General features: G+C 41.4%; 1 protein-coding gene across 1 annotated transcript in view; it reads right to left on the bottom strand.

The window, feature by feature from the left end:
* lamc3 (laminin, gamma 3) overlaps positions 1-13,084 on the bottom strand; it is a 93,205-nt gene that overhangs the window by 42,111 nt on the left and 38,010 nt on the right. The window contains exons 5-9 of the mRNA XM_059550560.1: positions 11,745-11,933; positions 10,990-11,107; positions 5,838-5,936; positions 5,274-5,410; positions 3,287-3,403 (exon numbers count right to left, since the gene is read on the bottom strand). Coding sequence (XP_059406543.1) covers positions 3,287-3,403; positions 5,274-5,410; positions 5,838-5,936; positions 10,990-11,107; positions 11,745-11,933 — 660 coding nt within the window. The remainder of the gene's footprint in view (positions 1-3,286; positions 3,404-5,273; positions 5,411-5,837; positions 5,937-10,989; positions 11,108-11,744; positions 11,934-13,084) is intronic.

Consider the following 13,084-nt stretch of genomic DNA (forward strand, 5'->3'; position numbering starts at 1 on the left):
CCTCATTTGGTTCCAAAATGAATTAATGCCTTTTTTCTTCTGTGGAACACTAAAGAAGATATTGCCAAACAGTTTTGACTTCCATGGGACTGGTAAAGCAACAACAACAACACTGAAGTATTTTTCAAAATAACTTAATGTTCCACAGAAGAAAGTAAGTAATCGTTTTCAAATAGCACGATTGTAATTTTTTGAGCGGACTATCCATTTAAATTCATGCCTAAGTGTCAAAACCTTCATAATTTCATATGAATAAAATTATGCTACAAAATAAACATTTATTTTTAATGCATCATTTTAATAATAATTAAATATTTATGATTTAATATATATTTACTCTGTACATAATTAAACTAATACAAATAAATGCAATACAAAAATGTAAATATATATTAAAATATTAAAACTATATATAATTAATTTTTTGTATACCGGTATATGAATTCTAATCATCTAACATGTTGAATGTCAAAAGATGTATTTTCAATGCCTTATTACCTGCATGATTACAGCTATCAACATCACAGCATACAGTATACAAACTGTACTGTACTTACAGTGTACTTCTCTCTCTTACAGCCTCATTTTTGTTTGGATCACATAACATACTGTATAAAGTCTATTTTGATTAAGGGATTGTGATTAAAATGATAGTTCACCCTAAAATGAAAATCCTGTCATTAATTTCTCACCCTCATGTCGCTCAAAACCCATAAGGCCTTTGTTCATCTTCTGTGATCTAATCCAAAACATCATTTTTTTTTTGTTCTGAAGATGAACAAAAGTCTTATGGGTTTGGAACGACATGAGCGCAAGTAATTCATGACCGAATTTTCATTTTGAGGTGAACTAACCCTTTAAAGATGAGTAATTAATGACAGAAATGTCATTTTGGGGTGAACTAACCCTTTGAGGATAAATAACCTGCTAAAAGGGTTTCTGTATTTCCTAAAGCTCTATTAAAGGTATAGTTCCCCAAAAATGAAATTACTCTCATGTTTTTTTTTTGTCCATAAAATGGAAGTCAATGGTAACATTCTTCAAAATATCTTCATGTTACACAGAAGTCAGTCATTCAGCTTTGGATCAACATAGTGTGAATAAATGATGACAGAATTGTAATTTTTAGGTGAACTATCCCTTTAAGTTACACAGTGAAGATCCTCTAGCTGTTACACAGAAGAGAGGCAGATCAGTCATTGAGGGGGGACACAGGCTTATAACTCAGGTATTTATTCAGTATTTACCTCATTGCATCCACAGTGAGGTGTGCTTGCACTTTTTCCCGTTGTCATCCCACGCCACCCACTGCACTAAAAAACCCAGCAGCAGCATCAATGCGGCATATATCAGACCTTTTAACAGAGGAGTCTGGCCTTATTGCTGCAGTTCTATAGCATTTTACAATCAGTACAATCTTACATATGGGAGAAGTTGGATATCACGATTAAACCCCAGCTTTAAACATCTATCTCAGTGATTAAAGGATTGAGCCTAATCTGTGCCACTTGTCTCAGTTGATCACATTTGATACGTTTCACCAGCGAGTTCTGATTGCCAGAGAGATTTATGCCAGGCATATGGTTGGCTGTCAGGGTGCACTGGCCAAGTTGTTCATGGACACAATGTGGTACCTGGACGCATCTCTCTGAGTAAGGGAGACGTTTAGATCTCCCTCTAACACCCATCCCTCTCTAACTCTAATCTCACAGCGACCTCAGTTTCTCTCCATCTGTGTTTGTGACTCCGAGACAGCTTGCGACCAGCTTTTGGGAGGTGTGTACGTGTGTTTATGTGAGCATGTGTGTGTGACATGTTGTTTTCTCCTCAAAGCTATGATAAATGTTCCACTCTGTCCTCTCACCATGGAGCAGATGTACCTCTGGGGAGATCACACACACATACACACAGTCTGGCTCAGTCAGCCAGCTAAACTCTTGGCTTGGCTGCTTGGCTATGGTATCTTGTCTCACCCCTCTGTTGACATGGCAGCCTCAGCAGTGTCAAACGCCCAAAGCTGTGCCCAGCTAGATGAGCTATTCAAGTGAAGAAACATTTGCACACAAACACACACTCATAGCATCTATTAAACTCCTTCCAATAATCAAGACAGACTTAATAAGGAAAACGTTCCTCCTTCACATCAAAATTTCCTGAAACCACTGGTGTGTAAAAAGCATTAAAGATCCAAATAAAGTGCACACCGCAAATCAGAGAGTGACGTTCATGAAAAGGATAATCTAAAAAGTCTTTGGGTGTTGTTCCAGTTGTCAGGGTGGCTGTACTCTAAAGCAAATGCACGTGAATGACGAGATGAGAGTGAGCGGGAAAACAGAGAGAGCAAATAAGATTGTTAAACACATTGGAGGAGTAATAGATCTCGGCGCATTTTAGCTGAGCGGCCATAATGACACAAACAAGCTCTGTGCCGCAGCGATAAGAGAAACGGCACCAAGTGCTGCAAAGAGCTGCAAAAGGAGCAACGCTGCATCTCTGTGGTCAGTCGATGGTGGGAAAACAAAGATGAATGAGACTAAACACGCAAATTAGGACCTTGTGGATACACATGAAACCTTACTATTCAATTTAGGGCTAGGTTAGGTTCAATTTATACTGCAAAAAAAGCCACATTTGTGTATTTTAAGAGTATTCGGTATGAATGTTGTACGTTGCTAACATTGTATTTGTCTATGTGCCACTCATAACCCATCAAAAAACTACGCGAGACATTAAGAAGTGCTGTTAACAGGATTTCTCCCAGAGTGATCAGCCAAGTTGGTCTGGCTAAGTGTCTCTCCGTGGCGGTAAATTGCTGTGTAGACAAGAGTAAATCCCCAGCCTGTCCCCTACACTCAGGAGACCTGGACTAAATCTAGCCTCTGGACTGGCCTGTACAGCTGGTTTATCTTCAAAGGCTGCTCTATAAAATACTAATTATGGCCAAGCATGCTAGCCCATTGTTTATCATCTGTTTGTTTGTTTGCATAAAAAAGAAAGCTTTGAATAAATTACACTAGCACACACAGTCAAGCTATGGTAGGTTTAGCTTAGTCGAGTCGCTCTGAAAAGAACAGGCTTGATGTCAATAAATGTCAATACATTTTACAGGTTTAGTTTTAAGACATTTTCTGTGTTCTAAAAATTTTTTTTCGTTGGCAGCATATACTATATAACAATTGTGACAGAGACTATAAATCTTGTTACTAGTCTAGAATAGTTTGAAAGTAGGACAACATCTACAGAAACAACACATTTTCTAAAAGGGAGTGTATATTTGTTGTCCTACCAGGTGCTTTGTAGAAGCCATTCTCCTCTCTGTAGGGCAACAGATAGACTTCTCCCTCCTTCCAGATGAGGGACTGTTCATGCCCTCTGGTGAACACACCCTTCCAGCCATCTGGATCTGAACACAGAGTACACACAACAAAGTCTGAGATTATCGGTGTAAGTGCTTCCATTGTGCTTTTATTGTTTAATACAGAAATGTTCTTAAAGGGTTAGTTCGCCCAATTTGCAAAATTATGTCATTATAATTGAGCTCTTAGCCATCTTCAAGAATCGGCTTAAAACACATCTCTTCCATCTTTATTTGCCCCTCTAACTTTAACACTCACTATTCTAATTCTATTCTTTAAAAAAATCTAACTACCTTTCTAATCTTTTTATCTTCTATTTTCTTTTCATTAATTATGCAATTGTATGTGTGTGTGTGTAAGTGTAAAGACATCTAACACTAGCTTGCTCTATTCTTTTTTTATTCTATCTGTTTTCTTCATATTATATAATTTAAAATCCCATGCTAGGTGTACTGTGTTAACCTAACTGAGACTTGTTATAGCACTTATATATCATTGCTCTTTTTGTTGTTTTTGATTGCTTCCACTGTCCTCATCTGTAAGTCGCTTTGAATAAAAGCGTCTGCTAAATGAATAAATGTAAAATGTAAATAACTTACCCTCATGTTGTTCCAAACCAGTAAGACCTCCGTTTATTTTTGGAACACAGTTTAAGATATTTTAGATTTAGTCCGAGAGCTCTTAGTCCCTCCATTGAAGCTGTGTGTACGGTATACTGATCTGAATCGTTTTAAACGGTTCGCGTCTCCAATACGCATTAATCCACACATGACTTAAGCTGTTAACTTTTTTAATGTGGCTGACACTCACTCTGAGTTCAAACAAACCAATATCACGGAGTAATGCATGCACTCAAACAGTACACTGACTGAACTGCTGTGAAGAGAGAACTGAAGATGAACACCGAGCCGAGCCAGATAATGACTCGTTCACGAGTCAAGAACCGGTTGCATCAGTTTTCGGATCACCAGTAGTTCTTTCTGACAGTTCAATTCAATAAACTTTTTTGTAAAGATCTGAAAAATGTGGTGCTTATTTCTTGAGTTTCATCACTTTGACACGGCATTAGATCTGGCTTTTGTTCACACAGCGCTCGTCCCGGGTTGAACCCGGCAATGTTACTAGGTCCCCGACCCGGGTTCAATGCCATAATCAATCCAGGGACGTGGTTGCTTTCACACAGAAGGTGACCCGGCAATGTTACGGCAATATGCCGGGTCCGACATGCAGTGTGAAAGGGGCAACAGTTTCAATGGAGGGACTGAGAGCTCTCGGACTAAATCTAAAATATCTTAAACTCTGTTCCGACGATAAATGGAGGTCTTACTGGTTTGGAACGACATGAGGGTAAGTTATTAATGACATAATTTTAATTTTTGGGTGAACTAACACTTTAACAAATTGAATCAGCATAATAAAATATTAAACTGAAAATGTTAAACCCAGAATGTGTATGCATTCGGTTTGTCTCTCTTTTGCTTTACACTAAAAAAAAAAATGTTTGTGGAAAGCCTGATGGTCATGTTCAGCAAAATAATTTTAGATGATCCAAGTTGTATCTTGGATGTAGTATCTAGACCATCTATACAAAGAGTCACATGATCAATGTCACAAGTTTGATCATTCAGTTTGAACGATCTAAAAAAGTTCTAATTCATTTGGCACCATAGATTTTTCTCTTATTAAAAAAATTAAAAAGACCAAAACCTGAAATCTGATTTTAAACTTTTTTTTATGTGTTCTCAGTTCTCTTGGACCCCACTATATATCTTGACTATTTCCAGGAAAATAATACCAAAAGTGCTGATAAAGTGAGTGAGGAAAGAAGTGTCTGATTGCAATAGGAGGCGGGAATTGAGAACACTGATATTCAGAATGTAAATCATGTCAAAACAGTGTAAATGTTTCATAAATCACCTTCTAGGAAGTCTGAAGTAATATTAATTGCCATGTACTGATTGGAGGACGAACAGGCGAGGGAGTGTCCAAAGCAAAAGCATTTTTTACAGCCATCTGGGTTTTCCAGTTGGAGGTTGAAAGAGCCTGGTTTACACCTATAATGCACATAAAGCAGAAATATAGTACACTGGTAGAGTGCTTAAGTTTCCTCACTTTTATCAAAACAATTTATGTAAAGATCTGAAAAATGTGGTGCTTATTTCTTGAGTTTGCAGTGCAAATGAGCATTTCTCCATTGATTTATTATACTAGAGTTATTTGTGTGTGTGTTTATGATGTGACCTAATAGAAAGCTCATTAAAGGAATAGTTCACACAAAAATTATAATTCTGTTTGAAACACAGAAAAACTGTTTAGTTATTCAGTGTCTTCAAAATACCTTCTCATACAGGTTTGGACCAACTTGAGGCGTAAGTAAATGATGACAGAATTTTCATTTTTGGATGAACTAACTCTGTAAGTAATAAAGTAAATATATAAGTAATTAGCGATGATATGCAAGGGTGAGAAGCAGTAGTTCACCTGTTGCAGGACTGACCCTCCACATTAGTCTTGCAATTGCAGTGTCCGTCTTCGGTTGAACATACTCCTACACTGCCCTTGTTTCCACACTCACACAACCTGTTTAAACACACACACACACACACACACACACATAGAGATAAGAGAGCCACAACTCAGTTGGTTGAAGGCCTCAGGTCAGAGCTGCTCTGTTGGGTGTAAACTTTTTTTTTAATCTCACTATGATCTGCTACATGGCCTGAAACCATGGTTTTACCTGGCTCGCCATTACCCATAATTCTCCTATCTGACAAGTAACCTCCCTCCTCTCGTTTCTCTCCCATTTCATCTTTTTTCTTTCACGTTTCGCTCCAGTGAACCAAATAATTTGCACCCGAAAACAGTGACCCACATGGGCCACATGAAAGTGTAGTGGTGTATAAAATTTTAGTTTGTAGTTTGTCTTTCTCCTGTGTTTTCTTCTGCATAACACCATTATTTGCGTCACTGAATAAGCAAAATATGCAAAATGCAGATCTTCTCAGGTGGATATAATCTTTACACAGCTCAATACTGAAATGTTTTTTTTTCTTTCTTTCTTCAAATAATTAAAATAACAGATGCAAAATTAAGTAACAGTACAACTGTAACAGACTCTAAAACAATACATTTAATATAAAGCATAAATTAAACAACACAGACAACCATTACTTTCTTCTGCCGCCACCTAAAATTTCAACATTAACAAAAAGTTTTTCAAATGACAGATATTTCAGTCTGCCTGACACTTTTATGTTTGTCATATGATACAGGAGGTGTACAGTGTCCTAATCTACATTGGTATTATTGGGCTGTTTTATTTGTTGGTATTATTGGACTGCTTTATAGGTTTTATTTTATCTCAGGACTGCCCACCTTGGGTGGATATGGAATCAGCTGCCATCAAATCTGCCCTTCCTCTAAATTTGTTTATATTTATCAGAACTGAAAGATCTTAAAAAAAAACAAAAAAAAACAAAAGGTTTCTAACCCTATAGTTATAAATGTGATTGCTGTAAAATTGTATAATTCATGTAGGTGCATTTTATCCTTTATCTTGTTTTAGTCCCATTTGACTGCAATACAAACATTCAACCAAGCCATCATTGTCTTGGAAAGGGGAACAAAGAAATGGTTTTAGTAAAGGTTTAATTTCATCATAACACAATAAGCTGGGGTCAGGATCAAATGACTCTTTAAACTATAAGTTGGAAGCCTGGAGATCGGGTCCTAAGGAGGATTTTCAGCTGGATGTCCCTGACACTTGCTGAAGATACAGGGAGTTTAAAGGTCCGCTACACCATTGTATATAGGAGTGTAAAGAAGCTAAGAATTTTTGGAAAGGTGTGAAAAGGATGATAGAGAAGATCCTTGGTATACACATTCCAATGCCACCTTTACTTTTTTATTTCAGTCATATCCTAAGCAGATCAAGTGTAATATATATTTATAAATATATGTATTCTTCAAAGCAAAATGACTTGGAAAAAGTCCTTTTTGCACCAGATATATACCTAATATATATATACAGTACAGACCAAAAGTTTGGACATACCTTCTCATTCAAAGAGTTTTCTTTATTTTCTTGACTATGAAAATTGTAGAGTCACACTGAAGGCATCAAGGGCTATTTTACCAAGAAGGAGAGTGATGGGGTGCTGCGCCAGATGACCTGGCCTCCACAGTCACCGGATATGAACCCTATCGAGATGGTTTAGGGGTGAGCTGGACCGCAGACAGAGGGCAAAAGGGCCAACAAGTGTTCTGGGAACTCCTTCAAGACTGTTGGAAGACCATTTCAGGTGACTACCTCTTGAAGCTCATCAAGAGAATGCCAATAGTGTGCAAAGCAGTAATCAAAGCAAAAGGTGGCTACTTTGAAGAACCTAGAATATGACATATTTTCAGTTGTTTCACACTTTTTTGTTATGTATATAATTCCATATACAATTCCACATGTGTTAATTCATAGTTTTGATGCCTTTAGTGTGAATCTACAATTTTCATAGTCATGAAAATAAAGAAAACTCTTTGAATGAGAAGGTGTGTCCAAACTTTTGGTCTGTACTGTATATATATCTATATATATATATATATATATATATATATATTGTGACGAGCGTCCTCGGAGTAATCAGTGTCGCCCTGGCAATCAACGCAGAACACCTGCACGTCCTCACCGCCGGCTGATGGGGAGCAGCTGTGACCTGTGCAGGTGCAGGTGTTCTGCGCACTTTTAAGCAGCACACGCTGCACTCACAAGACGGTCTCGAGCCAAATGAAATGCTGGTCTAATCCTTCTCTCGTTTCTCCTCAGAAAGCAGTGAGTGACCGACAGCCCACTCACCTTGGAGTACGTCTGGACACCCCTCCCAAACCGCTAATCTGTTCTATGATGTGTTCCAACAGGCCACTGGAGGGGGCTCTTTCACCAAGGAACAGCGGGAGGACGACCGACTTAAGCACTGTTGGACTCAGGTGCGAGTCGTCGATGGGAAGGATGTCCTCCAACGGCCCTACCCTCTCCCACATTTTGTCGTCAAGAACGGCCTATTGTACTGTGTCGCCCAACGGAGGGGGGAGGAGAAGAAGTAGTTGGCGGTACCCCGGTCCAAGACCGAAACCATTCTGGAACTGGCCCATTCCCATCCTATGGCAGGTCACCTCGGGGCAGCCAATACCACCCAACGCATCCGCGACCGCTTCCACTGGCCGGGCCTGGAGGCCGAAGTGAAGGGCTTCTGCCAAGCCTGCCCGACCTGCCAGGCCACGTCGCCTTGGACCCCTCCCCCCAGCCTGCTCATCCCGGTGCCTATCATCAAGGTACCCTTCGAGCGGATTGGAATGGACATAGTGGGGTCGTTGCCAAAGTCTGCCCGCGGACATGAGCACATCCTGGTGATCGTCGACTACGCCACCCGCTACCCAGAGGCAGTCCCCCTGCGGAAGGCCACGGCTGGCCAGCCGAGTCGGCCTCCCCACCGAGATCTTGACTGACCAGGGAACTCTGTTCATGTACTGGCTGATGGCGGATCTCTGCAGGCTGCTGCGGGTGAAACAGTTGAGGACCACGGTCTACCACCCGCAGACGGACGGACTCGTAGAGAGATTCAACCAGACCCTCAAAAAAAAATGCTCAGACGTGTGGCGGCGGAGGACAAGCCGGATAGGGACCTCATGATTCCGTACGTCCTCTTCGGGATCCGCGAAGTCCCTCAGGCCTCAACTAATTTCACCCCCTTCGAGCTCCTGTTCGGGCGTCAACCACGGGGGTTCCTTGACGTGGCCAGGGAAGCATGGGAGCAGCAGCCTGCCCCTCATCGCACCGTCATCGAGCACGTCCGACAGATGAGGGAGCGGATCGACCGAGTGATGCCATTAGTCCGGGAACACCTCTCCAAGGCTCAGCAGGCCCAACTGCGCCACTACGACCGGAGCGCACAGCCACGCGAGTTCCAACCCGGCGACCGTGTCATGGTCCTGGTCCCCAGCTCCGCCTGCAAGTCCCTGGCCTCCTGGAAAGGGCCCTACACGATAGTGGAAAGGATGGGACCGGTCACCTACCTGCTGAGGCAGCCGGGACGACGGCAGACAGAGCAGCTCTACCATATTAACCTCCTAAAGAAGTGGGTGGGGACCCGGGACCAAGTGGCGGCCTTAAGCCTCACCGAACCCGTCGTGGTGGTTGTTAACCCCCATCTCTCCGCGGCCCAGAAGACGGAGCTACAGCACCTGGTCAGTCAGTTCCAGGATGTGTTCTCTCCCCAGCCCAGGCAGACCAACGTGCTCCAGCATGACATCCGGACACCCCCAGGGACCATCGTCAGGTAACGATCCACTCCAAGGCATGGAAGGAACATCTGGAACGTCTGCGGAGGGTGCTCTCGGAGCTACGGCGGGCTGGGCTCACCGCCAACCCCCGAAAATGGCACCTAGCCCTCTCTGAGGCCAAGTAGCTGGGCTTCCAAGAAGATTGAGGCCGTTCACTCCGCCCCGAGGCCCCGGACTTAAACCCAGGTACGTGCCTTCTTGGGGTTGGCGGGTTACTACCGATGTTTTATCCCCAACTTCTCCTCTTTAGCTGCCCCTCTGACAGACCTGACCAGGAAGGGGCAGCCGGAGAAAGTATGCTGGACTCCGTCGGCGGAAGAGGCCTTCGCCCAGGTCAAAGCGGCACTTACGTCCTAGCCTGTGCTCCGCCCCCCGGACTTTAGCTGCCCCTTCCTGCTGCAGACAGATGCCTCTGACACGGGACTGGGAGCGTTCCTCTCCCAAGTTCAGGAAGGTGAGGACCATCTGATCATCTACATCAGCAGGAAGCTGTCCCCGGCCGAGAGGAGGTACGCCGCCGTGGAGAGGGAAGCCCTAGCCATCAAGTGGGCAGTCCTGGAGCTCCGATACTACCTCCTAGGCCGCAAGTTCACCCTGGTAACCGGCCACGCGCCCCTACAGTGGATGGCCCGCGCCAAGGACACCAACACCAGGGTGACTCGCTGGTTCCTAGCGCTCCAGGACTTCCACTTTGAAGTTCGCCATCGAGCCGGGGCCGCCAACGCGAATGCCGATGGCTTCTTCCAAATCTGGACAGCTTACGCAGGTCTGTCAGAGGTCATTCCCCACCCTCCCCTAACTTCACCCCTACTCTCTGCAATTATATTTATAATGTAAAATAAACTATTTCCTCATACTTTTACAAACAAGCACTATGGTATCACAATGTTTTTATATATTTTTCTTTTGATATGATATAGTACAAGATTTAGACAGAATCTTTCCTCTTGTAGAAGACATGTTTTCTTGTGTGTGCTGTTTCTATATCTTGTCAAGGTTGTTCTCCCTTTTTGAATCTTTCACAGTCTGCAATGGTGTACTGTCTTTTTAGGGCTAGATGTGGCTTAAAAGGTCTCCAAATAGTTAATATAAGTGTTTTATTTGTGGTTTACTTCAATTAACTTGAATTTGTTTCACAGTATTGTTCGGTTGCAAAGGTTAGTATGAAGTATATTGGCTTAATTCTGCTTGACATCAGTTTTCAAATGTACTTGTCAGATATTTCTGCAGAATTCTGCATGCACGAATCAAATGTTTATCTCCTTAGATGAATTCTTGGTAGGGATATTCTCGCTCTCATTACCTGCATCCACCAGGGCCGAGAGAGTGGAAACCTGACTTGCAGATGTCACACTTCACACCAGACACACCTGGCAAGCACATACACACTCCCTCCGCATCACACTGCAAACTCACAGAGCCTGGAGAGAGACAGAGAGAGCGAGAAGACAGGTTTTGACAGACATTCATAGCCTTTAGGTTTTTTAATGAGTACATGGATAGTTTCAGCTGCATTAAAGAATCATTTCCTTATCTAAAAAATCAGTCAGTAAAGGTTAATAAATGCTAATTTTAACATATCTTATACACACATTTTGTCACCTGAAGCAAAATCAGATATTTCAGATACAAGACGAACACGATTAACGTGTATTAAACAGCAAAAAATAATTTTAAATGTGCATGATTTTTTCCCCTGGCATTCTGGGAATTTAAATCCATTAATAATGCAATATCCGAATGCAAATTAAAATGTAAATATTAAACCAACAGGCAGAATATTTAATATATTTTAAATATACTTCTTTTCATCACCTGTGGTCTTGTTAGTATTTCCTATAATAAAAAGAAAATCCATGTTTGAATTTGAGTGTGTGAGAGACTTTTTTTTTGCTGTATAGTCACTTCAGAGCTGTATATTTGTATTCATATATGTTCATTTGCATGAGTTTATGAGATTCAAGACCGATTACATGGGTTGATAGAAGATAGTAGTGAAAGTGTAAATGAGTTTGTCTGATGCACAATTGGTTTGTTGAGTATGTGTGTATATCTCACCCATTGCATTACAGTTACAGTTCTGGCAGGTCCGCTGCGGTAAGGATCTATAGAAGTTCTCTTTGCATCTCTCACAGTGAGGGCCAGCTGTGTTTTCCCTGCAGCCAACACAGTGCCCCCCACTTCCTGTGCTTCGGTACTGCTCTGCATCAAACACACATTCATCAGCAAGACCACTGCAGTTACACCCTGAGAAACAAGTGAAAGATGTGGAGGAACGTATAAGGATGGAACAGAGGAAAAACAGGCGAAACAAGAAGAAAAACAGATAAAACTGATTAAAAATAGCAGTTGATGTTAAAGCTTCTCTTCTAAAGCTTTCGGTCAAATTCACATAAGTGTGTTCAGTTTCAGTAGGCTTTAGATCACACACACTGCCTAATAAGCTCCACCGCCACAGGCCCCTAGTTCTCAACATATCATCGAACCAGAACGCACAATGTCAGCTTTTTATGCATGCAGCTACCTAGGGGGGCATTGTGGGACATTACTCGTTTTATTACAGCTCCGTCAGTCTATTGACTCTGCAATAACCATCACATTATCACTTTCTAATGGGACACAGTTTCTCGAGCTGCCACTGAAAAAAGGAATGCATGCTATTACAATAAAGGAAATGTGCTGAGGAAAGAGAGAAATGCTTATTTAAATGAATTCAATCTCAATTTCTTTTACATTAAAATACTTTCCTAATGAGCACAGACAACTATAAGTAAACACATTTTTCAAAGATTTCTCTAAAACAAACTAGCATTTTAAAAGGATTCTAGCATTCTAAATAATACCTTATACATCAAAGATGCCTTCAATTGATTTAAAGTGACAGTAAAGACTGTTACATTGTAATGCTGTTCTTTATATTCAAACAATTCTGAAAAAAAAAAAATGTTTCACGGTTTCCACAAAAATATTAAATATGCAGAAAACAACAAAACTAGATAATGTGATTGAAGCTTGGCTTCATCAAGCATAAACGTTATTTGGAGTAGCTTCGGCATTGAGCACATACTTCCAAACACTGCAATGACATGCAACAATTTTGATTATCCATATGTGTCATGCATACATGGACAGACAGATGAAAACTGTAACTCAATTTCACAAAAACTATGTAAATACAAAAAATGGTGTGAACCTGGGGCAGGACTATATGTTTTTTGAACCATGACAGACGGGCAGAGTTCAGGAAACCTGTTTGAAAACCTCTGAAATCATTATTTTTGCAATTCTGTTCAGTGCCACTAGTGACAGATAGAGAGAGAGAGAGAGAGAGAGAGAGAGAGAGAGAGAGAGAGAGAGAGAGAGAGAGAGAGAGATAAATGCATATTACCGTGAAACTA

Source organism: Carassius carassius, chromosome 5 (genome assembly GCF_963082965.1).
Source record: "Carassius carassius chromosome 5, fCarCar2.1, whole genome shotgun sequence".
NCBI classification, from domain to species: Eukaryota; Metazoa; Chordata; class Actinopteri; order Cypriniformes; family Cyprinidae; genus Carassius; species Carassius carassius.